This window comes from Salvelinus fontinalis, chromosome 7 (genome assembly GCF_029448725.1).
Source record: "Salvelinus fontinalis isolate EN_2023a chromosome 7, ASM2944872v1, whole genome shotgun sequence".
NCBI lineage: Eukaryota > Metazoa > Chordata > Actinopteri > Salmoniformes > Salmonidae > Salvelinus > Salvelinus fontinalis.
The window spans coordinates 57,898,411-57,922,757 of record NC_074671.1 but is presented as its reverse complement, the minus strand read 5'-3'; the positions used below and the strand labels follow the sequence as shown (position 1 = coordinate 57,922,757).

At 39.9% G+C, this 24,347-nt stretch overlaps 1 protein-coding gene across 9 annotated transcripts in view; it reads right to left on the bottom strand.

Annotated features, from left to right (window-relative positions):
* The window catches only part of LOC129859847 (carcinoembryonic antigen-related cell adhesion molecule 5-like), a 79,855-nt gene that overhangs the window by 47,111 nt on the left and 8,397 nt on the right, over positions 1-24,347 (bottom strand). For 3 of the 9 annotated variants that reach the window (XM_055930027.1, XM_055930028.1, XM_055930025.1), the window contains 2 exons: positions 24,258-24,338; positions 19,808-22,291 (listed from right to left, as the gene is read on the bottom strand). The exons of 1 other annotated variant lie outside the window; for it this stretch is intronic. In XM_055930027.1, coding sequence (XP_055786002.1) covers positions 22,218-22,291; positions 24,258-24,338 — 155 coding nt within the window. In that variant the 3' untranslated portion in view covers positions 19,808-22,217. Of the gene's footprint in view, positions 1-2,235; positions 2,408-19,807; positions 22,292-24,257; positions 24,339-24,347 lie in introns of those variants that run through there. 5 more of the 9 variants (XM_055930021.1, XM_055930022.1, XM_055930023.1 and 2 more) reach the window with 4 other exon arrangements.

Below are 24,347 nucleotides of genomic sequence, written 5' to 3'. Positions count from 1 at the left end.
TTTCTCAAAAGTGTAGCAGGTTCTGAATTCTGCAAACAACGTTTCCACTCTGACAATAGTATACGACTCTAATTAATACTTGCATTAACAGTCATTAATGTAACCAAATGACGAGGGATTAACTAGGCCTAGGACTACAGATGACATATGTAATGGGGAAGTGATTAAAAAAATATACAATCAAAGGGCAAACAAGTCACACAATGAAACAATGAATGGGCAAGAATTGGTAGGAGACAGCTGAGTGCATTCTGGAGAGAGACACACCATATCTTCGCCACACACCCCTTCTCTTCTTGTTGCAACATAAACATTTTACTTAAGACACATTACCTTCACACATATTTCAGATGCTTTTCACTGACAGCCACAACTCAATCAGATCACATTTTTTGTTGCATTTAACCGTTATTTAACTAGGCAAGTCAGTTAAGAACCAATTCTTATTTACAAAGACGGCCTACCGGGCAACAGTGGGTTAACTGCCTTTTTCAGGGGCGGAACAACAGATTTTTTTTCTTGTCAGCTCTGGGATTCAATCCAGCAACCTTTCGGTTATTGGCCCAACGCTCTAACCACTAGGCTACCTGCCACGCCAGACAAATTGCCACGCCCGCTGCCCAAATTGTGGGATTCCAAAATAGGCATACACTAATTCACTTGTGATTTTAAAACAATCTACAGCTATTTTTTTAAAGAAGCTAATGATCCTCTGTGGCTAAGTCATGCTCTCTGGTGAAGTATTTTAAGGATCCTCTGTGGCTAAGTCATGCTCTCTGGTGAAGAATTTTAATGATCCTCTGTGGCTAAGTCATGCTCTCTGGTGAAGTATTTTAAGGATCCTCTGTGGCTAAGTCATGCTCTCTGGTGAAGTATTTTAAGGATCCTCTGTGGCTACGTCATGCTCTCTGGTGAAGTATTTTAAGGATCCTCTGTGGCTAAGTCGTGCTCTCTGGTGAAGTATTTTAATGATCCTCTGTGGCTAAGTCCTGCTCTCTGGTTAAGTATTTTGAATGTTCTTATTTAGACAGGAGTAATTATATAACTGTGGCAAAACAATCTGTTCAGTCGTGTGATCAGGTGCCACAAAGAGGGACTTTGGAAAATGCATAACCCACAAGACATGCCACCAGAGGTCTCCTCACAATCCCCTAGTCCAGAACAGACTATGGGAGGCGCACAGTACTACATAGAGCCACGACCACATGGTACTCTATTCCACATCAGGTAACTGGTACAAGTAGTTGAATCAGATTTTAAAAAACAGATAAAAATACACCTTATGGAACAGCAGGTACAGTGAAGAGACACACACATACACACACAAATGTTAGCACACACACTCTACACAGATGTACATTGTAATATTGTTGTATGGTGGTATTATACATTTTGTATTGTAGATGTCTAGTGGTGTAATAATGTTATATGATGTACTGTTTTATCTTTGTTTTTTGTGTAATGTAAGTGCCTTAATGTGTTTGGACCCCAGGAAGAGCTGCTGCTGCCTAGTAAATACTTTAGGGGAAACCAGCCTCCTATATCTATCTAGCCTATGGATCTGATGCTGTCTGGACAGAAATAGTATAACATGCCATACTCTTTTGGTCCAGACAGAATCAGATACATTGTTTACACCTACAGAGACAGAGGGGCGCTGTTTCGCTCGCTCGGATTCTTTATCTGAGATTGATAGGTCTTTCTGTTGGCGTGCGTCTCAGTCAAATAAATTATCAATATTTCAATATTTTATTTGGATGGGCCCCCCTAAGGCTCGCTCATAACGCCGGGCCTGCCATGATCACGCAGACCCTTCTGTAGGTTTTAGCCTTGGTTAGGCCATGATTCAACATCTGATAACTTCCTGAAGTTGGCTCTGTGTGTAGCTAAACGGAAAATGAAGGGTGCGGTCCGTAACGTAACCCACATAGACGTCGTTTCTTCAATATGAAGTGCGTATTTAGGCTATGTCCATCACTCCATAATGTCGTTTATGATTTCAGATTGCCATGTTTCTTATTTTCTTTGATATGAATCCCACTCGGCGGCTGCATCGCAGTGTTCATAAGGCGCGTGATCTAACATATTGTAACGACCCTGTACAATATTGTTCATTGTTCACCCACTGTTCTTGATAATCAAATATTATGATGTGATGTTGTAGACTAGGCTATACAACTAGAACACAATAGCAAACAAGTAGCCTAACAAATATCGACAGTCGATTCAACTTACCTTTGGAGACCACCGTTCGCACCAGATAAAGCCAGAAGCACAATCTGATAAACGTTAGTTTAGACATTTTTGTTAGTTCGTTCATTTATATAATAAATAAAAGGAAGTTCAAATGAGATATGCTAAAACACTGTGAGGTTCATAACCTAGCCTACCGAGGCTGTGAAAGTAAAATGTGGATTTTAGTTCCTCCCTCTGAAGTCATGACCACTTGGTTGAAAATAACGTTCCATTTGACTTGTAAATCATGTTTAATAGCTGAAATACAATCACACTGTATACCAACACATTGCATTATGTTGATATGCTATAATAACTTTAATAAAAAATAAAAAAATCTAACCACGTCTGGAATATTCAATTCCCATACCTGGTCTTTAGCTGTGTGTATAATTGGCTACAATGTACAGAATTATATCATTTATAATTGATAGGATCACTGTGCTATAATGTAACAAAAGTTGTCAATACTGTAATATTCAAAGTTAACTTAATAACTATAGTTCATTTAATTTTCCTCCTGTCCACTGAGTCTGAGGGCTTTTGATTCACCAGCCTATAACCATTGACCTATTGGTCTACTGTATGAGACATACACACAAACATTCACACAGACATATTTTCCTCAAAATATAATACATGTTTCCCATCTTGTTGTATGAATCAACATCTCATTATAATTCACATTATTCAAAGTTTATAAAAATGATAGTAGCCTAGGCTAAACATGACAGCACATACAGGATAATAACATGATACATAATAACTCCAAATATATAGATAAAGAGAGATGAGTTTACTGAAGAGAAACAAACCTTCTCTGTACAGAATCTAAATATTTATCAAACAAACCATATATTCAAGAAATGCATTTTAACTGGTTTCTTCTAGTACAGACTCTGTAGCTGTACTGGTCTCTGTTGGTACAGAGGATTTACCTATACTTCCCTATGAAGTAGACAGAGCATCTGAGCTACTCTCTATTGGTGTACATGCTGTATCTGAGATGGTGTCTACTGGTCCAGAGGGTGCACCTGAACTGTAGTTTACTGGAGTAGATAGTGTACCTACATGCTGTGGCTCTGAGACCAGCTGACAATCCTGGACTGCTTCTATCAGGAGTGTCTGTACTGTCTGACACTGAGTTAGTGGGTCTCCTCAGACTTGATAGGTCAGGTGTTCCTCCCTCTCTGTCTACCTGACCACTGCTCCTCTAGGTTTCCATTGTTTTCACTTGTTTTCCTTGTTCTACACCCATCTGATAGCCATGATAGTGTCTTATGGATCAGGGTTTTCCAAATGTTTTCACTCGGGCCCCCCTTGGGTCTTGATGTATGGGAATTCAGGATGGAGGTGTTTGTTTGGGAGGAGTTAGGTTCTTTCACCTCTATCTCTGACGCTCCATATTTGTTCTTTCTCTGAGGGGTTGGTGGAGACCTCTGACCGTCAGTCTGGCTGTTGAGTGTGGCTCTGCTGGATTCCTCCTCTTCCTTCCCTTCATCCTGTGTTTTCTCTTCCTTCCCCTCTCCATCTCTTCTAGCCTCTTCATCTCGTCTTCCCTCGTTCTCTTCATCTCCCCCTGTCTCTGCATCATAAACTCAGACCATTGCCTTATGTGACTCCTGGTCAGATCCATTCCCATAATCCTCTGTCCCCCACAGTGTATCCTGATTGTGGTTCAGGCTGTATCCATCTCTGGGCTTTGGAGGGGGTCAGATGAGCCCATGACATAGCCTCCTCCCCTCCCTTACTCTCTTCCCTCTCTCTTTCCCCCTCTCCGTTTCCAGATACCTTAGTCAGTGTCCTCACTTGAGATCTATGCTGGAAGGCATTGGAATTCCAACCCTGATTCTGGTCATTTCGTTTGAGCGTGCTATTACTCACAACATCACCTGTGTTATTAGTAGATCCTGCCTCGTCTAGTAATGGCTGCTTCTCTCCCTCACTCTCTCTGGTTATCACACCCTTGCTGGTGTGGGTAATCTGGTTATACTGAACAAAAAGGGGTAAAGGGGAAAGGGGGATACCTAGTCAGTTGTACAACTGAATACATTCAACTGAAATGTGTCTTCCGCATTTAATCGACATCCACGTGTTCGGTGCCTGGGGAACAGTGGGTAAACTGCCTTGCTCAGGGGCAGGACGACATAAGGCCCAAGGAGGTGTGGTATATGGTTAGTATACCATGACTAAGGGCTGTTCTTATGCACGACGCAACACAAACCCCGAGGTGACTTATTTCTATTATAAACTGGTTACCAATGTAATTAGAGCAGTAGAAATTAATGTTTTTTCATATACCCGTGGTATACGATCTGATATACCATGGCTTTCAGCCAATCAGCATCCTGTTCTTTGTCCTGCTCTGGATATCATTCAACCTATCATACCTAGAGAACCAGGTATGTTAGAGCATATGAAAGTCTATTTCAGAAAAACACTTTCACTTTCTTACTTTCTAAATCTGAATATTTTGTTTACCTGGAATCATTCTTTGATCTTGAGATAGCTAGAGATACAACTGTTGATATGAAAAATACATTTCCATCAAACTCCGAGGAGACTCAAATACAGAAACAGTTGGGGATGGTCAGTTGGACAAAAACATATGTTGTTGATGTCGCCCATATCTGCTTATACTATCTATCTTGTTTAGCTGTGGCCTTTCAGTCGTTGCTGTTGTAGGTCTGTGTGATCTCACTGACTGGTTTCTGGCCTTACAGGTGTAGCTGTCTGTCTGACTCTTGGGCTTTGATGTTGTAGTGCTGTCCAGTCTGCTCCTGGCTCCACATCCCCCCCTGGTGTTTAGACCAAGACCAGCAGTACACCACCAGCGGACCCTTAGCACTGCAGTGAACAGTTACCATAGTACCGTTCAATTTACAGGTGACGTCAGGTTGTGATTCTGTGTCTGTGGATGGAAATGGATGAGTATGTCACATAGCAGAGGACACGTGGTGGTGCGCACACACACACACACACTCCCTCACTCTTTCTTTTTTTTGGGGGGGGGGGGGTGGATCAGCTTAATATTGCGGAAAGAATGTTGCTTCCAATGTAATTGTCTGCATCATTTCCAATCCCCCATATTTTTTGGGGTAAATATATATATATATCCATTCACGTATGCATACATATACACATATATACATACACATACCTACATAGACATACATACTTTTTTTTAAAGAGTATACCTTTATTATTATTCCCCGCAAACCCTACCACCGATCCCCCAATTGGAGTAAACTGATAAACATTTCTGTTTTTACCTTCAATTTATACATCTTATACACATTTTACAGACACAGTCTACTTTATAATAGTTCTCTCTTGTTTGTTCTTAGTCCTTCCTCTATTTCTGTTGTCCATCCAGTTTGATTTCCACTTGTAACTGTGCTATTTCACAATAGCTCCGCACCTATACACATTTCACAGATCCCGTATGCCCTACATTGTTTATCTTGTTATTAGTCCCACCCTTCAGCTCCACTCAACCTTTCCCATCTATCTTCCAACATCATCCATTTCGGATTTGTATTTGCCATATAGTTTTCAACTGTGCTGTGATGCTTCACAAAAGATTTGAATCTTCCTATTCTCATAGCTTCCACGGATTGTAAATTAAAAATAAAATTTTTTGCTAAAATAATGATTATATTATTGATTGATTGACTATGGCTTTTCAAATCCCCAGTATTGCTATCTGTAGCGTTAGTTCTACGCAAATGTTGCAATTCTTCAACCATTCCTGGACCTGTGACCAAAAACGAGCTACATGCGGACAATACCAAAATAAATGGTCTAATGACTCTGCCTCCTCACAGCAGAATCTAGAGCTGGGAAGATTGCATCCCCCATATATATATAACATTCTATTAGTTGCAAGAATTTTGTACAATAATTTAAATTGAAAAATTCGAAGTTTTGAATCCGGCGTTGTTTTGCGTATCAATTCATAAACCATGTGCCATGGAATGGGTACATCGAAAATCTCTTCCCAACTATTTTGCAATTTATATGGCACAGCTGTAAGTTTTTTGGTCCTTAAATGAAATTGGTATATGTTTTTATTTATCACACTTTTCTTTAACCATTTATGTTCTTTAATATAAGGCCGACATACAAGTTCCTTACTTTTATCCCCTTCCACCTGCCTCTTCCATTTTTGTGGTAATGCCGCAATTAATTGGTTGTAATTTTGGGTAGAGCAGACATTTCCATATGTCTGTGTTAGCTGCATGTGTGACATTACTCCACCAGTCCTATTTATGATATCATTCACAAAAATTATACCTTTTTTAAACATTTCTTCGATAAATACAGTTATTTTATGAATTACTATATTTGAATTTAACCACAAGATTTGTTGTACTATTTGTTCCGTCCTTTCAGGTGGATTAAACTGAAATTGCAACCAACTTTCTAAGGCTTGTTTAAAAAATAAAGATATTTTGGAAATTATTTCCTTTTCAAGCAACCGAAAGTGAGCAGGTGTAATCTGAATAAAGGGAAAAAGGCCCTTCTTGAACATAGGATGAGACATTCGTACCAATCTACTAGAGAACCAGTTTGGATTTAAGTATAACTTTTGTATGACTGATGCCTTTAGTGAGAGGTCTAATGCTTTAATATTTAATAATTTCTGCCCTCCGAATTCATATTCGTTATATAAATAGGCCCTTTTAATTTTATCTGGCTTGCCGTTCCAAATAAAATTGAATATTTTTTGTTCATATAATTTAAAAAGCAGGTCACTAGGTGTAGGAAAAACCATAAGCAAATAGGTAAACTGTGATATGATTAAAGAGTTAATCAAGGTTATTTTCCCACAAATAGACAGGTATTTTCCTTTCCATGGTAGCAAGATCTTATCTATTTTTGCTAACTTTCTATAAACATTTATTGGAGTGAGATCATTTCTTTCTTTTGGGATTTGTATACCGAGTATGTCCACATCACCGTCAGACCATTTAATTGGTAAACTACATGGCAATGTAAAATGTGTATTTTTTAGTGATCCAATACGTAATATGGTACATTTATCATAATTTGGTTTTAATCCAGAGAGGATAACAAATGTATCTAGATCCTCTAAGAGGCCGTGGAGAGTTTCTAGTTGTGGTTTTAAAAGAAAACATGAATCATCAGCGTACAATGACACCTTAGTTTTTAGGCCCTGGATTTCTAATCCCTTAATATTAATGTTTGATCTAATTTTAACAGCTAACATTTCGATGGCAATAATAAATAGATATGCCGATAGTGGACAACCTTGTTTTACTCCTCTAGATAGTTTAAAACTTTCTGAGATGTAGCCATTATTTACTATTTTACACCTAGGGTTACTATACATAATTTTTACCCATTTTATAAGAGATTCCCCAAAATTGAAATATTCTAGGCATTTATATATAAACTCCAGTCGTAACTCCTCACTCTTTCTTTACAATCTGTTTGTGATTCTCTGTCTTTCTTTCGCTCTTTCTCATTCTTTACAATCTGTTTGTGTTTTCTGTTTCTCTCTCTCTTTTAACCTCTATTAGGCTGTGTTTAAAAACAGGTTTAGTTGGAGTTACAGAAATAAGTAATTGTGGTTTAGGGACTGCCTCTGTAAATCCAGGAGATAGACAAAGCTGTGAAAAATTCTTGTGAAGCAAGCAAAGGAACCAACATGCACACACATGCATACCGTACACACATACACACGCGCTTACTGATAAGATAGTGTATATGTCTTGTCAAGCAGTATTCTGTTGAACTGTTTTCGTCAAGCCACTGATTCTCAGCTCTCCAGTAGTCTGATCCATGGTTGTGCGGCTTTCGAAGGCACTATAGGTGTACAGCCCAAAATCCTTGTCCCACTCTGCCGCCTTGTTCAAGCCATGCTTCCATAGGATGCATGTGATGGGGTCAGGTATAGTGGACTTGTCCGGAGTCAACACAAGAAACTCTCTCACTTTTCTGTAGAAGCTGTTCATCTGGAAAACCAGACATCATATACACGAAAGTGAACTAGTTAACACTCTAAATGGGCCTACATAGCCCTATTGACAATAAACGTGATACAGTTGAAGTCAGAAGTTTGCATACACTTAGGTTGGAGTCATTAAACCTAATTTTTCAACCACTCCACAAATGTCTTGTTAACAAACTATAGTTTTGGCAAGTCGGTTAGGACATCTACTTTGTGCATGACACAAGCAATTTTTCCAACAATTGTTTACAGATTATTTCACTTATAATTCACTGTATCACAATTCCAGTGGGTCAGAAGATTACATACACCAAGTTGACTGTGCCTTTAAACAGCTTGGACAATTCCAGAAAATTATGTCATGGCTTTAGAAGCTTCTGATAGGCTAATTGACATCATTTGAGTCAATTGGAGGTGTACCTGTGGATCTATTTCAAGGCCTACCTTCAAACTCAGTACCTCTTTGCTTGACATCATGAGAAAATCAAAAGAAATCAGCCAAGACCTCAGAAAAAATTATAGACCTCCACAACTGGTTCATCCTTGGGAGCAATTTCCAAACACCTGAAGGTACCACGTTCATCTGTACAAACAATAGTACACAAGTATAAACACCATGGGACCACGCAGCCATCATACCGCTCAGGAAGAAGACGCGTTCTCTCTCCTAGAGATGAACGTACTTTGGTGCGAAAAGTGCAAATCATTCCCAGAACAACAGCAAAGGACCTTGTGAAGATACTGGAGGAAACAAGTACAAAAGTATCTATATCCACAGAAAAACTAGTCCTATATCGACATAACCTGAAAGGCCACTCAGCAAGGAAGAAGCTACTGCTCCAAAACCGCCATAAATAAGCCAGACTACGGCTGGACATGGGGACAAAGATCGTACTTTTTGGAGAAATGTCCTCTGGTCTGATGAAACAAAAATAGAACTGTTTTGACATAATGACAATTGTTATGTTTGGAGGAAAAAGGTAGAGGCTTGCAAGCCAAAGAACACCATCCGAACCGTGAAGCACGGGCGTGGCAGCATCATGTTGTGCTGGAGGAGGGACTGGTGCACTTCACAAAATAGATGGCATCATGAGGGATGAAAATTATGTGGATATATTGACGCAACATCTCAAGACATCATTCAGGAAGTTAAAGCTTGGTCGCAAATGGGTCTTCCAAATTGACAATGACCCTAAACATACTTCAGAAAGTTGTGGCAAAATGGCTTAAGGACAACAAAATCAATGTATTGGAGTGGCCATCACAAAGCCCATTCCTCAATCCTATAGAACATTTGTGGGCAGAACTGAAAAAGCGTGTGCGAGCAAGGAGGCCTAAAAACCTGACTTATTGTGGGAAGCTTGTGAAAGGCTACCCAAAATGTTTGACCCAAAGTTAAACAATTTAAACGCAATGCTACCAAATACTATTTGAGTATATGTAAACTTCTGACCCACTGGGAATGTGATGAAAGAAATAAAAGCTGAAATAAATAATTCTCTCTACTATTATTCTGACATTTCACATTCTCGAAATAAAGTGGTGATCCTAACTGACCTAAGACAGGGAGTTTTTACTAAGATTAAATGTCAGGAATTGTGAAAAACTGAGTTTAAATGTAAACTTCTGACTTCAACTGTACATATGAACCACAATAACAGTTGTCAGTTTACATGTATGTGGGAATTATGTTGTGTGGTTCATGTATAGCCCTTAAAATAAACTGATGCCAAAATAAAGGGGATAAGTGAGGGTTACCATGCACCATTTCAGCTGTTAAAATATCTCTCCTTGCCAATAGAATATGTCATCATTGGGAGTCAGAAGTGGAAACCCCAAGGGTTGGGGAGTAACTGATTACAACCAACCCAACCCTGGAAACCCCCTATTTATTATGCTTAAGCCACATGGCTTATTATTTGCAAACATGGCTTATTATTTACTATCAGTTTCATAACATTGTGTTTTATTGACTTGTGATATCCTTGTTTGTATTCAGCACACAACAGACCAGTAACTTGTAATAAAAACGAGTGCCTCTTTAAAAGAAGAGTTTCCGCCACCCAGACAACAGCCTGTGCAACAGAATAACCTACTTGATGAAACTGCGCAGCGTATCGTTGCCGTGAAAAAGGCATTTTCTTACAGTCGTGTAGTATGTCAGTCGTGTAGTATGTTACTCACTGTGGCTATGTCTTTAACTTGCCTACCTAGCAGACTGACGTAAAAGTGAAAGTAAAACTTAAACTTGCCTGTTGAGCCACTCATTTGCAAACAATATGTTGGATTTAAAATCAAATACAATTTTATTGGTCACATACATGTTTTTAGCAGATGTTATTGCGGGTGTAGCGAAATGCTTGTGTTTCTAGCTCCAACAGTGCAGTAACATCTAACAAGTAATATCTAACAATTTCACAACATATACTAATATACACAAATCTAAGAAAAGGAACGTAATTAGAATATATAAATAAATGGATGAGCAATGTCAGAGCGGCATAGACTAAGATACAGTAGAATAGTATAGAATACAGTATATACATATGAGATGAGTAATGCAAGATATGTAAACATTATTAAAGTGACTAGTGTAACATTTATTCAAGTGGACAGTGGTTACAAGTCTATGAATACAGGCAGCATCCTCTATGTGCTAGCGATGGCTATTTAGCAGTCTGATGGCCTTGAGATAGAAGCTGTTTTTGATGCACCTGTACTGACCTCGTCTTCTGGATGATAGCGGGGTGAATAGGCAGTGGCTCGGGTGGTTGAGGTCCTTGATGACATTTTTGGCTGTCCTGTGACATCAGGTGCTGTAGGTGTCCTGGAGGGCAGGTAGTTTTCCCCCGGTGATACGTTGGGCAGACCGCACCACCCTCTGGAGAGCCCTGCTGTGGCGGGCGGTGCAGTTGCCGTACCGAGTGGTGATAAGCCTGACACGAAACTCTCAATTGTGCATCTTGTGTAAAAGTTTGTGAGCGTTTTAGGTGCCAAGCCAAATTTCTTCAGCCTTCTGAGGTTGAAGAGGCGCTGTTGCACATTCTTCACCACACTGTCTGTGTGGGTGGACTATTTCAGTTTGTCAGTGGTGTGTACGCTGAGGAACTTGAAGCTTTCCACCTTCTCCACAGTGGTCCCGTCGATGTGGATAGGGGGGTGCTCCCTCTGCTGTTTCCTGAAGTCCACGATCATGTCCTTTGTTTTGTTGACGCTGAGTGAGATTTTATTTTCCTGGCACCACACTCACAGAGCCCTCACCTCCTCTCTGTAGGCAGTCTCATCGTTGTTGGTAATCAAGCCCACTACTGTTGTGTCATCTGCAAACTTGATGATTGAGTTGGAAGCGTGCATGGCCACGCAGTCATGGGTGAACAGGGAGTACAGAGGGGCTGAGCACGCACCCTTGTGGGGCCCCATGTTGAGGATCAGCCAAGTGGAGGGGTGGTTTCCTACCTTCCCCACCTGGGGGCAGCCCATCAGGAAGTCCAGGACCCAGTTGCACAGTGCGGGGTTCAGAACCAGGGCCTCAAGCTTAATGATGAGCTTGGTAGGGTACTATGGCATGCTGGGATATAGTTAATGAACAGCATTCTTACATAGTTATTCCTTTTGTCCAGATGGGATAGGGCAGTGTGCAGTGTGATGGCGATTGCATCGTCTGTGGATCTATTGTGGCGATAAGCAAATTTAAGTGGGTCTAGGGTGACAGGTAAAGTGGAGGTGATATGATCCTTGACTAGTCTCTCAAAGCACTTCATGATGCCAGAAGTAAGTGCAACGGGGCGATAGTCATTTAGTTCAGTTAACTTCACTTTCTTGGGGACAGGAACAATGGTGGCCATCCTGAAGCATGTAGGGACAGCAGACTGGGATAGGGAGAGATTGAATATGTCCGTAAACACACCAGCCAGCTGGTCTGCGCATGCTCTGAGGACGCGGCTAGGGATGCCGTCTGGGCCCGCCGCCTTGCAAGGGTTAACACGCTTAAATGTCTTACGTCGGTCACGGAGAAGGAGAGCCCACAGTCCTTGGTAGCAGGCTGCGTTGGTGGCACTGTGTTACCTTCAAAGAGAGCGAAGAAGGTGTTTAGCTTATCCGGTAGCAAGACGTTGGTGTCCACAACGTGGCTGGTTTTCTTTTTGTAGTCCACGATTGTCTGTAGACACTGCCACATACATCTTGTGTCTAAGCCATTGAATTGCTACTCCACTTTGTCTCTATACTGATGTTTTGCCTGTTTGATTGCCTTTCCAGAGGGAATAGTTACATTGTATTCTGCCATATTCCCAGTCACCTTGTTATTTACATTTACATTTAAGTCATTTAGCAGACGCTCTTATCCAGAGCGACTTACAAATTGGAAAGTTCATACATATTCATCCTGGTCCCCCCGTGGGAAATGAACCCACAACCCTGGCGTTGCAAGCGCCATGCTCTACCAACTGAGCCACACGGGACTCGAGGTAAGTAAGGGCAGTGTTCGTGTGATATTAATCATGTAGGCCCTACTTAAAAAAAGGCTAACAGAGAGGAGTCTTGCAACTATGGTTAAATGCGGTTGTTCCTGCTTTCAGTTTTGCGTGAATGCTGCCATCTATCCATGGTTTTTGGTTAGGGTATGTTTTAATAGTCACAGTGGGTACAACATCTCCTATACACTTCCTGATAAACTCAGTCACTGTATCAGTGTATAGGTCTATATTATTCTCTGAAGCTACCCGGAGCATATCCCAGTCTGCGTGTGGATTCCAATTGGTCAGACCAGCGTTGACTAGTCCTTAGCATGGGTACTTCCTGTTTGAGATCTGCCTATAGGAAGGGAGGAGCAAAATAGAGTCGTGGTCAGATTTGCAGAAAGGAGGGTGGGGGAGGGTCTTGAAGGCCTCCCAGAAGCTGGAGTAACAGTGGTTGAGTGTCTTAGCTGCGCGAGTACTACAGACAATGTGTTGGTAGAATTTCATAATCCTTTTCCTCAAATTTACTTTGTTAAAATCCACAGCTATAATAAATGCAGCCTCAGGATATGTGTTTTTCCAGTTTGCATAAAGTCCAGTGAAGTTCTTTGAGGGCCGTCGTGGTATTGGCTTGAGGGGGATATACACGGCCATGACTATAACCAAAGAAAATTATCTTGGGAAAGAATGTGGTCGGCATTTGATGGTGAGGTATTGTAGGTCAGATGAACAAAAGGTCTTGAGTTTCTGTGTGTTATCACAATTACACCATGAGTCGTTGATCATGAATCATACACCCCTTCCCTTCTTCCCGGAGAGATATTTATTCCTGTCTGCGTGATGTACTGAGAACCCGTCTGGCTGGATCGACTTAGACAGTATATCCCAAGAGAGCCATGTTTCAGTGAAACAGAGTATGTTACAATCCCTGATGTCTCTCTGGAAAGATCCTCTCGCTCTGAGCTCGTCAACTTTATTATCCAAAGACTAAACATTAGCGAGTAATATACTCGGAAGTGGTGGGTGGTGTGTGCGCCTCCTAGGTCGGACTAGAACACCATTCAGAGTACCTCTCCTTCGCCGGCGTTGTTTTGGGTTGGCTTCTGGAATCAGTTCAATTGCCCTGGGGGGTACGAACAAAGGATCCGCTTCGGGAAAGTCGTATTCCTGGTATGATGCTGGTAGTGCTGGTAAGTTACCACCGCTCTGATATCCAGTAGTTCTTCCCGGCTGTATGTAATAACACAAAAACAATTCTGGACTAACAATTTAAGAAATAATACATAAAAAAAACAAAATACTGCTAAGTTCCCTAAGAGCTGGAAGCGAAGCAGCCCTCTTTGTCGACGCCATCTTTAGCCTATGACAAAGGCAAAATAACCTAGCTAGCGACTTCAAATCAATAAAATATCCATCAAAGGCTAAACATATGTTTGACAAAGTAATTACTATTAATTTTACTCAACTCAGATGAGTCTATACCGTACTGTGCAGTTGTGTGGCACTTCCCTGTGCCATATGGTAGGTGGTGCATCTAACCTCCTGCCTGTAGCAGTAGTTGTTTATTTCATCACAAAAATTGCCGGCTACAGTGTTTTACATAGAATATTACATTTTTCAAGATAAAATATTTATTACATACATTAATACATCACACACAGACAATACAGTATACACAGCACATACATATTACAATTAATATACAACGGGGATGTACAACTGCACAAAATGATATTTGCATGCAGGTTAAAAGCACTGTGTTGTGGTACAACATTATGTCAATATAATCATACAAACGATAGATTTTTTCCAAAAGATTGACACAAATTGTCATGGAAAAACAATATATTACATTTTGATTGCCAAAGTTGATTGTTAACTATGTGGGAGTATGAAAATCACGCAGAGCAACAACAACAGAAACCAAAAACCTTAATTTCCCCTCTACTGTATGGCCAGATTGCTAGCAAGAATGACAAGAAACTACCATGTGGGGAATCATAAGTTGCTCGTTTCAGCTCGTTTTATCTTGTTCTTCATACCATGTCTTGTTTTAGAGGTGTTTTGTCTCATGTCATGTCTACGCTAATATGGCTAAAATTCGCTAGCTAACCAAGAACTGTAAAGATGTATGAGAGAAAACAAGTGCTCATTGTGAAAATGTATTTATGTTTTCTATGATCATTGGAGACTAAATAAAGCTTACATGTTGTCAGCAATCTAAGCCAATCCAATCTGATTTCCTCATACTTGTGGATGTGTCGATTTGTTGCTAAACAACCAACCCCGCTATAGTGCTAAAACATTTTCCCCGCATATTGGCTCTGCTTGAACTCCCCTGACAATGCATTGTTATTCTTCTGACAATTTTACAATCAACATTTGAGGCAGGCTACATGATCACACCGGTAGGCTACATGATCACACCGGTAGGCTACATGATCACACCGGTAATAGATCAGTTGGTGTATTACTTGAGGCACAGCTGAGTGAGCATACATTTAAATAATTAGCTTTTATTTTTATTTTACTGGGCTGATTTCACTGGTCACCCCCAAAGCCAACACTTCCTTTGGCCGCCTTTCCTTCCAGTTCTCTGCTGCCAATGACTGGAACGAATTGCAAAAATCACTGAAGCTGGAGACTTATCTCCCCCTCTAACTTTAAGCATCAGCTGTCAGAGCAGCTTACCGATCACTGTACCTGTACACAGCCAATCTATAAATAGCACACCCAACTACCTCATCCCCATATTATTTTTCCTCTTGCACCCCAGTATCTCTACTTCACATCTGCACATCTATCACTCCAGTGTTAATGCTAAATTGTAATTATTTCACCTCTGTGGCCTATTTATTGCCTTACCTCCCTACTCTTCTACATTTGCACACAGTGTACATAGATTTTTCTATTGTGTTATTGACTGTACGTTTGTTTATGTGTAACTCTGTGTTGTTTTTGTCACACTGCTTTGTCTTGGCCAGGTCGCAGTTGTAAATGAGAACTTGTTCTCAGCCTACCTGGTTAAATAAAGGTGAAATAAAATATACATAAAAAATGGAGCCTGATCAGTCTCAGCGGAGGGAGAGAGAAGCAGCCTGATCAGTCTCAGCGGAGGGAGAGAGAAGCAGCCTGATCAGAGTCCGCCTTTCAAAGTCCCTCCACTCTCTCTTTCCTCCGCTGTTTGGATGTTAAATGACGAGTCATTGATGCGAATAACCACTTGTTCAGCACATTGCAATACATCCGGGGTATATTAAGCACACTGGTGTTGCAATAATGAACATTTACCAACAGACGGCATCATGACATTTTACACCCATAACATCAGTTGACACTGACCAAAATGGACACCATCTTCCAGTTGATGGCGAAGATCGAGTCGCACCATAATATTTCTGCACAAATTCATGTTGTTACTCCTATATGACCAGAGAAAGTGAAATATTCCTTGATATTAAAATGACCCATTTCATGCCTTAAAACCTTTTGTCAATAGGGGGCGCAGTTAGCATCTTTTATTTCTGGGTGTCGCCAAATTAAACTGCCTCGTGCTCAATTCTTGATCGTACAATATGCATATTATTAATTCTATTGGATAGAAAACACTCTCTAGTTTATATAGCCGTTGGAATTTTGTCTGTGGGTGACCCAGAACTCTTTCTACAGCGAAATCCATGACAGGTACTGCGATGGTCTGAGAGCGAAGCTCTGATTTCAGATCAGTTTTAAAAGTCTGTGTATATTCTATGGAACGACATGAACTGCACCCGCCTTCCCCTGGATGTCAGTAACCAATGAGAAGTGGAATGGGCTTTCTGCGTAGCTCTCAGAGGTTATAAAAGGCCAAGGAGTGAGGGTAGCCCCCCTTTCGACTCTGGCCATTACGCAGAAGAGGACCTCGGGATGCCATTTTCAAAGGCTCGGTTATCAACGTGAAATGTATCCGTCTGTAATTTAATTCGATATAGGAGTTAGAAACATCATAACGTAGTTAATTTAAACCGTTTTATAGCAATTTCTATCCGTTTATTGCGATTTTGAGGAATTTCTATGTGATGCTCTTTGAAGCTTTGGGCACGTTTCGGGGTCCCGGTCGAACGTTAGTGGGCATTTCGACGGACAGAGGACATCTTTCGACCAAAAGAAGATTAGACCCAAGAAAGGATACATTGCCCAAGAATCTGATGGAAAATCACCTCATAGTAAGAAATATTTAATATGATAAATCGTTGTTCTGTCGAAATATTTTAAACGCAAATTCCGCCATTTTGTTTGCTATAGCTTCGCTTGGCGAACCCTGTATTGCACAGTAAGGATAATTTTAGAAATGTAAATCAGCGATTGCATTAAGAACTAATTTGTCTTTCGATTCCTGTCAACCCTGTATTTTTTAGTCAAGTATATGATTAGCTTTCGATTAAACTAGATCACTATGAAAGATGGCGTCTGACATGTTGAGGCTTGATTTGCTACTATTTTCATTGTATAACCACGTTTTTTTATGGCTAAATATGCACATTTTCGAACAAACAATATATGTATGTTGTAATATGATGTTACAGGAGCGTCATCGGAAGAATTCTGAAAAGGTTAGTGAAAAAATGTATATCTTTTGGCGATGATAACGATATCGCTCCCTTTGGCTTGAATTCATGCTGGGGTGACGTTTGCACATGTGGTATGCTAACTTATCGATTTATTGTGTTTTCGCTGTAAAACGCTTAGAAAATCTGAAATATTGTCTGAAATCACAAGATCTGTCTTTCCATTGCTATGCTTTGTCTATTTTTATGAAATGTTTTATGATGAGTAAATTGGTCATACACGTTGCTCTCTGTAGTAATTCTAGTCGCTTTGGTGAGATTTGTGATGGTGGCTGCAATGGCAAACTATGATTTATACCTGAAATATGCAAATTTTTCTAACAAAACCTATCCTATACCATAAATATGTTATCAGACTGTCATCTGATGAGGTTTTTTCTTGGTTAGTGGCTATCAATATCTTAGTTTAGCCGAATTGGTGATAGCTACTGGTGTTGAGAAAAAATGGTGGACAAAGAAAAAGGGTGTCTTTTGCTAACATGGTTAGTTAATAGATTTACATATTTTGTCTTCCCTGTAAAACATTTAAAAAATCTGAAATGGTGACTTTATTCACAAGATCTGTATCTTTCATTTGGTGTCTTGGACTTGTGATTTAATGATATTTAGATGCTACTATTTAAATGTGACGCTATGCTAGTGATGCTAATCAGTGTGGGGGGGTGGGGGGTGATCCCGGATCCGGGTTTCTGAGGCAGTAAAAGTTAACTGTTGAAAAGAAAGTGTTGACAGTGCTGAGTAATTCCCCCCCCAGGAAGACAGAGTTTGCACCTTCGTATATATGAGATGGTTCAAAATGAACACGTCGGGAACATAATTTCGCCTACAGCGCCATTGGAAAAAAAAAAAAAAACTCATTCCATAATTTAGAATTTTTATTTGTAATGCGCCAATTGACTTATCATAGATTTCATCATTTGAACTTGTATTTCATGATTTGAAACTGAATTGAATATTCATTTAGTTTTAAAATTATATTTCAATTTAATATTTAAATATTCAGTATGGTAGATATTGAATTTATTGTTTCTGCATCAAGTTTAGAAACTATTATTTCAAGTTGATCAAAGTTTCATATATTAAACTTCTCGGATGCGTTCAAATTCAGTTATCTAAATTCAGATCAAAAACCAGAGACAACATCCCGGTACTTTGCCAGCCAGGAAAGGTAGAGGATAACTGATAAAAGAATAAAACGCTCTCTAAGGTAAACAGAAGCTTCTGGTGGTTTATGAAGCCAATGTGGAATGTTGAAGGTCCATGTTTCAGAGAGTCTAAGCTTTCAGGTATGGGGTCATAGTAGCTTATAGCCAAAACCATTCAAACGCTAGAGACAAACTCTGAGGAAAAAAATTAATTCAACATTCCACATTGGCTTCAGAAACTGCCAGAAGCTTCTGTTTAAAACGGAGTGATTCTCTGTGCTCCTCTACCTTTCCTGGCTGGCAAAATACCACCAAATCCTTCTATATGAATTTTGCATTCCGTTTTAAAATTCAATTAAAATGATGCAGGCAGTCAATGGCTCAGTGGTCCAGAACTCTTCACCTGTTTCTATGTCAAGCAAGGACAATGTTCCATTTGTTCTTTTTGTGTAATTTTATGGTGCGTGTGGGGCAAAGCAAAATAACATATTTTAGATCTCCAACTTTCGCCAAAAAAAGTGACATTGATAGAGATTGCTATGTGCTGCAAATTGTTTGGGGGGGGGGGGGGGGGTTAATGCTAAACATGGCCTTTAAACTCTTTTGTCACACTGAATGCAGGCCAATGTAATCAAGCAACGTGCCGTGGCATTGACCAATCAATGGTGTGTTAGATAATACCCACATATGTTCGCTTGACACCCCTAATTATCAAATTGGAGGAATAAATACAGAAAAAAATAAAAACATCAATGAGTGGGATTAATTATTTAAATTATCTATGTGTGCATTAATTCACCCAATTATACATGCATTTATTCATGGTTGATCTATTTGTGGGCATTTTTTTTTTTTTTTTTTTATATTCTAATTACAGGTTTGGTCCTCCATATGGATAATACACAAGAAACAAATTGTACCGTTTAATGGCGCAGATTATTGCATTGATATTTTGTCAAACTCTGTTTAGCGCTGCTATTGCAGTAGCCTAGTCTATATTACATGGTTATATTTCTGCGAAAGCTCCCTTTTCGTAGCCTATGAGGTGAAATTCAGCTTGCTACTAGATAACTTCTTGATAATGAAACTGGACTGTTGTGTGGCTAAGAATTTGTTGGCTAAAATGTACATTATTTCAATGCAGCCTAGATTACAGGCTACACACATTTCTTAATTGTTACAATGTAGCCCCTAGATTCTCCACCCTTCCCCCAAAGTCCCTGACTAGTCGTGTATAACTCTTTGGCGCCTCCTTGTGGCAATGGCACGGCCTTGTATATTGCTTTCATCAATCAGGTTTGGGAGAAAAAAAAGAAAAAAAAAAAGAAAAGAAAAAAAAAAAAAAAATCGACCTTATCACTGAGGTCATAATAATAAAATCCAATATAGAACTCAAGTCCTTTATTGAAAAAATATAAATATCTAACACCTCAAAATACACAAAGGATTGTCAGCATATGCAGGCTGGAATTCAATCATTGCAGATAAAATATATTTAACACTGCGCTTTCAAGTGCATTTGTTTTTCACAGCAGCATGTCTCACAAGGAAGGAGTTGACACTTGATTTAGGATTCGTCAGTCCTGTGGTGTGATCCGTTAAGCGAATCTGGCTGAGAAGTAGCCTAGTGGTTAGAGCGTTGGGCCAGTAACTGAAAGGTTGTTAGATCAAATCCCAGAGTTTACAAGGGGAAAATCTGTTCTGCACCTGAACAAGGCAGTTAACCCATTGTTCCTAGGCCATCATTGTAAATAAGAATTCGTTCTGAACTGACTTGCCGTGTTAAACAGGTTCAGTTTTAAAAATAAATAAAAAAGTCATCCAGTACATGCAACGAGACTGATCTCTAAGTCTAGTGTCAACTAGTCCCTTTCCCCAGAGCACTATTCACAGATCTGAAGGGTTCAGATAGGGATATGCATGTTGGTGATGTCTGAACCCAGCCCTATATGTATTGCTTTCACCAATCAAGTATGGAAAAAATACATTCTTAAGACAAAGTGCTGAAACAGAATTGGTGTTCAGATGTGTACATGGACATCAAACATTCAGTCATCAACACATCACTACAAGTACAGGTTTTTGCATGTGCCAATACTCCATTTTAGAACAGTCTTGGTCCAGTCCCACAATAGATTAATGTGAGCTGGTCTTAATTCATAACATCTTCTGTGACAGAATTACATGAGACATACCAGTAACAGAACTAAAACCTGGGATATACCAGGTTAGTGGCCTTGCCCAACAAATGTTCTCAACAATCTGGTGGCAACTAGTGGTACCCCTTACTATGGTCCATCACAGACTGATGTAGAATATATTTGAGGAGAAAAAATGTCCTAAAATTCAGGTGACAAAATTCTATTGTGAAAACAGATATACACACCTGAGGGTAATTTGATGAAGACGAACACTGTTTGTCAAAATTAAATATTAATGCATAAACATGTTTTTTTTAAATACACATGCACCATTGTTGTTAGTAATTAAACATCTCAGTACTGCAGAGCTCTCTCTTTACAAGGTAGATGAGCTCTACCTCTCAGGCCTGGGTAATAAAACAATAACCTGTACAAGTTCCTTGACATAGGTCAAGTGAAATTATATAAGACATTCATTCAGCTGTGATTTCAAACAGAAAGTGCAGTGGGTTACATTAAGCGCTCTGGGGAAAATACCTGAAAAGGTATCATACAACCACAAAGTTATTGATACTACAGCTTCGAACAAAAACAACCTTCACAAATGGATTGAGATTTGAAAAGATGAGACATGAATACTGAGAAAGGGTAAGAATCCATAAAGCTATTTACCTCAAAGTAGAAGATAATCTCTTGTTTTTTCCCCCATCAAAATGTTCTGAGATACAAATATTGCCCTCATTTCTGAAGTACTATAAATTCATAAAGCTCATCACATTATACAGTGAGCTCCAAAAGTAGAGACAGTGACACTTTTTTGGTTGTTTTGACTTTATACTTCAGCACTTTGGATTTTAAATGATACAATGACTATGAGGTTAAAAGTGCAGACTGGCTAACTTTGTCACTCGTCATCATTCACGATTCATTCAGGATTATCAGTAATCAATGGTAGCATCCATAGTCAGGTAAACGTGTTTAGAAACATTATATTCTTATTTAGAATAAAAGTAACAATGCATTATTTACCATTAATTTCTATTGGGCACAAAATAATCTGAGACAACCAAAACAAACAGCAAATGCATCCAACAAGTTTGTAGAGTCACAAGCTTGATGTATACATTGCGTGCTACCAAATACTAAACTTTACACTACTTTAATATGAATTTGTCCCAAAACCTTTGCTTCCCTAAAATGAGGGGGGGGGGGGGTACTATGTACAAGACATGATGCAATTTCTAAAGAGTTCACGTGATACGGATGACAATACCCTCAAATTAAACCTGACAGACTGCACTTTAACCTCATAGTCATTGTATCATTTTAAATCCAAAGTGCTGGAGTACAGAGCCAATACAACAAAATGTGTCACTGACCCAATACTTTTGGAGCTCACTGTACTTCATCTGATTGCATGCAAGTTACTATGTGCAATGTTTGCCTGTTTCCCTTCATTTACCATTTATACACTGAACAAAAATATAAACGCAACATGTAAAGTGTTGGTCCCATGTTTCATGAGCTGAAATAAAAGATCCCAGAAATGTTCCATACTCACAAAAACCTTATTCCGGACAAATGTTGTGTACATCCCTGTTAGTAAACATTTCTCCTTGGCCAAGATAATTCTTCCACATTACAGGTGTGGCATTTCAAGAAGCATGATCATTACACACACGTGCCCCATTTTTCTTGTTCTCAGTTACCCCACCAGGAAGACCACCAGCTGGAAGGAAGCAACAGAGGAAAGAGTTCATGAGACAAAACATTACTAATGACTAGGGACAGGAGTTTTTCCTGGTCAGGTCACTTGTTCTGGAAAAACTCTTGGTCTTATGTTATAAATGCAACAACAGGTGTTCTTCCTTTCCTTTAAGAAAAACCAGCACCAATCAGGCTTCATTGTTTCTTTCATTGGATCCAAATTAAAATGAAAAATACCACATGTTGATCATCCCAAACATAATAACACTGAGCACTTCCTAATGCTTTCTTAATAAATGTAGTGGTTGATCTCTCAGACTCATAATTACCATCTTAAAATTCTGCATTATTTACTGGTGGTCTTTCTACTCCATCAGGGTGGCTTCTGGCAAGAAACCACTCAACAGAAGAGTTGGACTTAATCATACATGCAGGCAAGCACACACACATCCCTGCTCTTCCTTCACACCCTCAAACTACAACAAACAGTACAGGGATTTCATAGTTGGTCTATTGACCACAAACTTGCTCTAACAATCCTCAAGGTAAACAACAACATAGTACATGGTGGAATGCCACTGTCTTACCTCAGGCTTCGGCTCATCTTTAGGACTGTTTGATCCACTGGCTTCAGCTGCTAATTAGATCATTTCTAGTAACCCTCTAAATCACGTGTCAAACTCATTCCATGGCGGGCTGAGTGTCTGCAGGTTATCGCCCCTCCCTTGTACTTGATTGCTGAATTAAGGTCACTAATTAGTAAATAACTCCTTTCAGCTGGTTGTCTTAGTCTTAATTGAAAGAATAAAAGACACTAAGACCTTCATGGAATGAGTTTGACACCCCAATTCTAGATGAACCCTCTATACTTATAAACAGTATAATGTATTTCAAATCAAATTTGATGTCACATCTGCAGAATACAACAGACCTTACCGTGAATTGCTTACTTACAAGCCCTTATCCAACAATGCAGTTCAAAAAATAGTTAAGAAAATATTTACTAAATAAAGAAAAAAGAAGAAGAAAATTACATAACAATAACACGGCTATATACAGGGGGTACCGGGCTATATACAGGGGATACCGGTACCGAGTCGATGTGTGGGGGTACAGGCTAGTCGAGGTAATTTGTAAAGTGACTATGCATAGATAATAAACAGTGAGTAGCAGCAGTGTAAAAACAAAGGCGGGGGCAATGTAAATAATCTGGGTGGCCATCTGATTAAATGTTTCTGCAGTCTTATGGTTTGGTGGTAGAAGCTGTTAGGGTGCCTTTTGGTCCTAGCCTTGGCGCACCGGTACTGCTTGCCGTATGGTAACAGACAGAACAGTCTATGACTTGGGCGACTGGAGTCTGACAATTTTTTGGGCCTTCCTCTGACACGGCCTAGTATATAGGTCCTGGATGACAGGAAGCTTGGCCTCAGTGATGTACTGGGCCGTACGCACTACCCTCTGTAGCGCCTTACGATCGGATACCAGGCGGTGATGCAACCGGTCTTGCTCTCATTGAGGTTGTTTTCATGGTACCACATGGCCAGGTCTCTGACCTCCTTCCTATAGGAGGAGGCTGTCTCATCATTGTCTGTGATCAGGCCTACCACTGTTGTGTCGTTTGCAAACCTAATGATGGTGTTGGAGTCGTGCATGGCCACGCAGTCATGGGTGAACAGGGAGTACAGGAGGGGACTAAGTACGCATCCCTGAGGGGCCCCAGTGTTGAGGATCAGCATGGCAGATGTGTTGTTGCCTACTCTTACCACCTGGGGGCGACCCGTCAGAAAGTCCAGTTGCAGAGGGAGGTGTTTAGTCCCAGCGTCCTTAACTTAGTGATAAGCTTTGTGGGCACTATTGTGTTGAACGCTGAGCTGTAGTCAATGGTCTCTGACCATTGACGTTTATCATTTAAGAATCAGTCAGTTGGAAATATGGTTGGAGTTCACTGTAACTGCCAGGTAAACTATCCGCTTAAGTTTCATACACACCTCCAATCTCCTGCCCCTTTCCAGGTTTGTCTGCGTCCTCTTCCCCTGTTTTGTGGTTGACCGTTAGCGGAACCGTAATCTCTGCAGAAT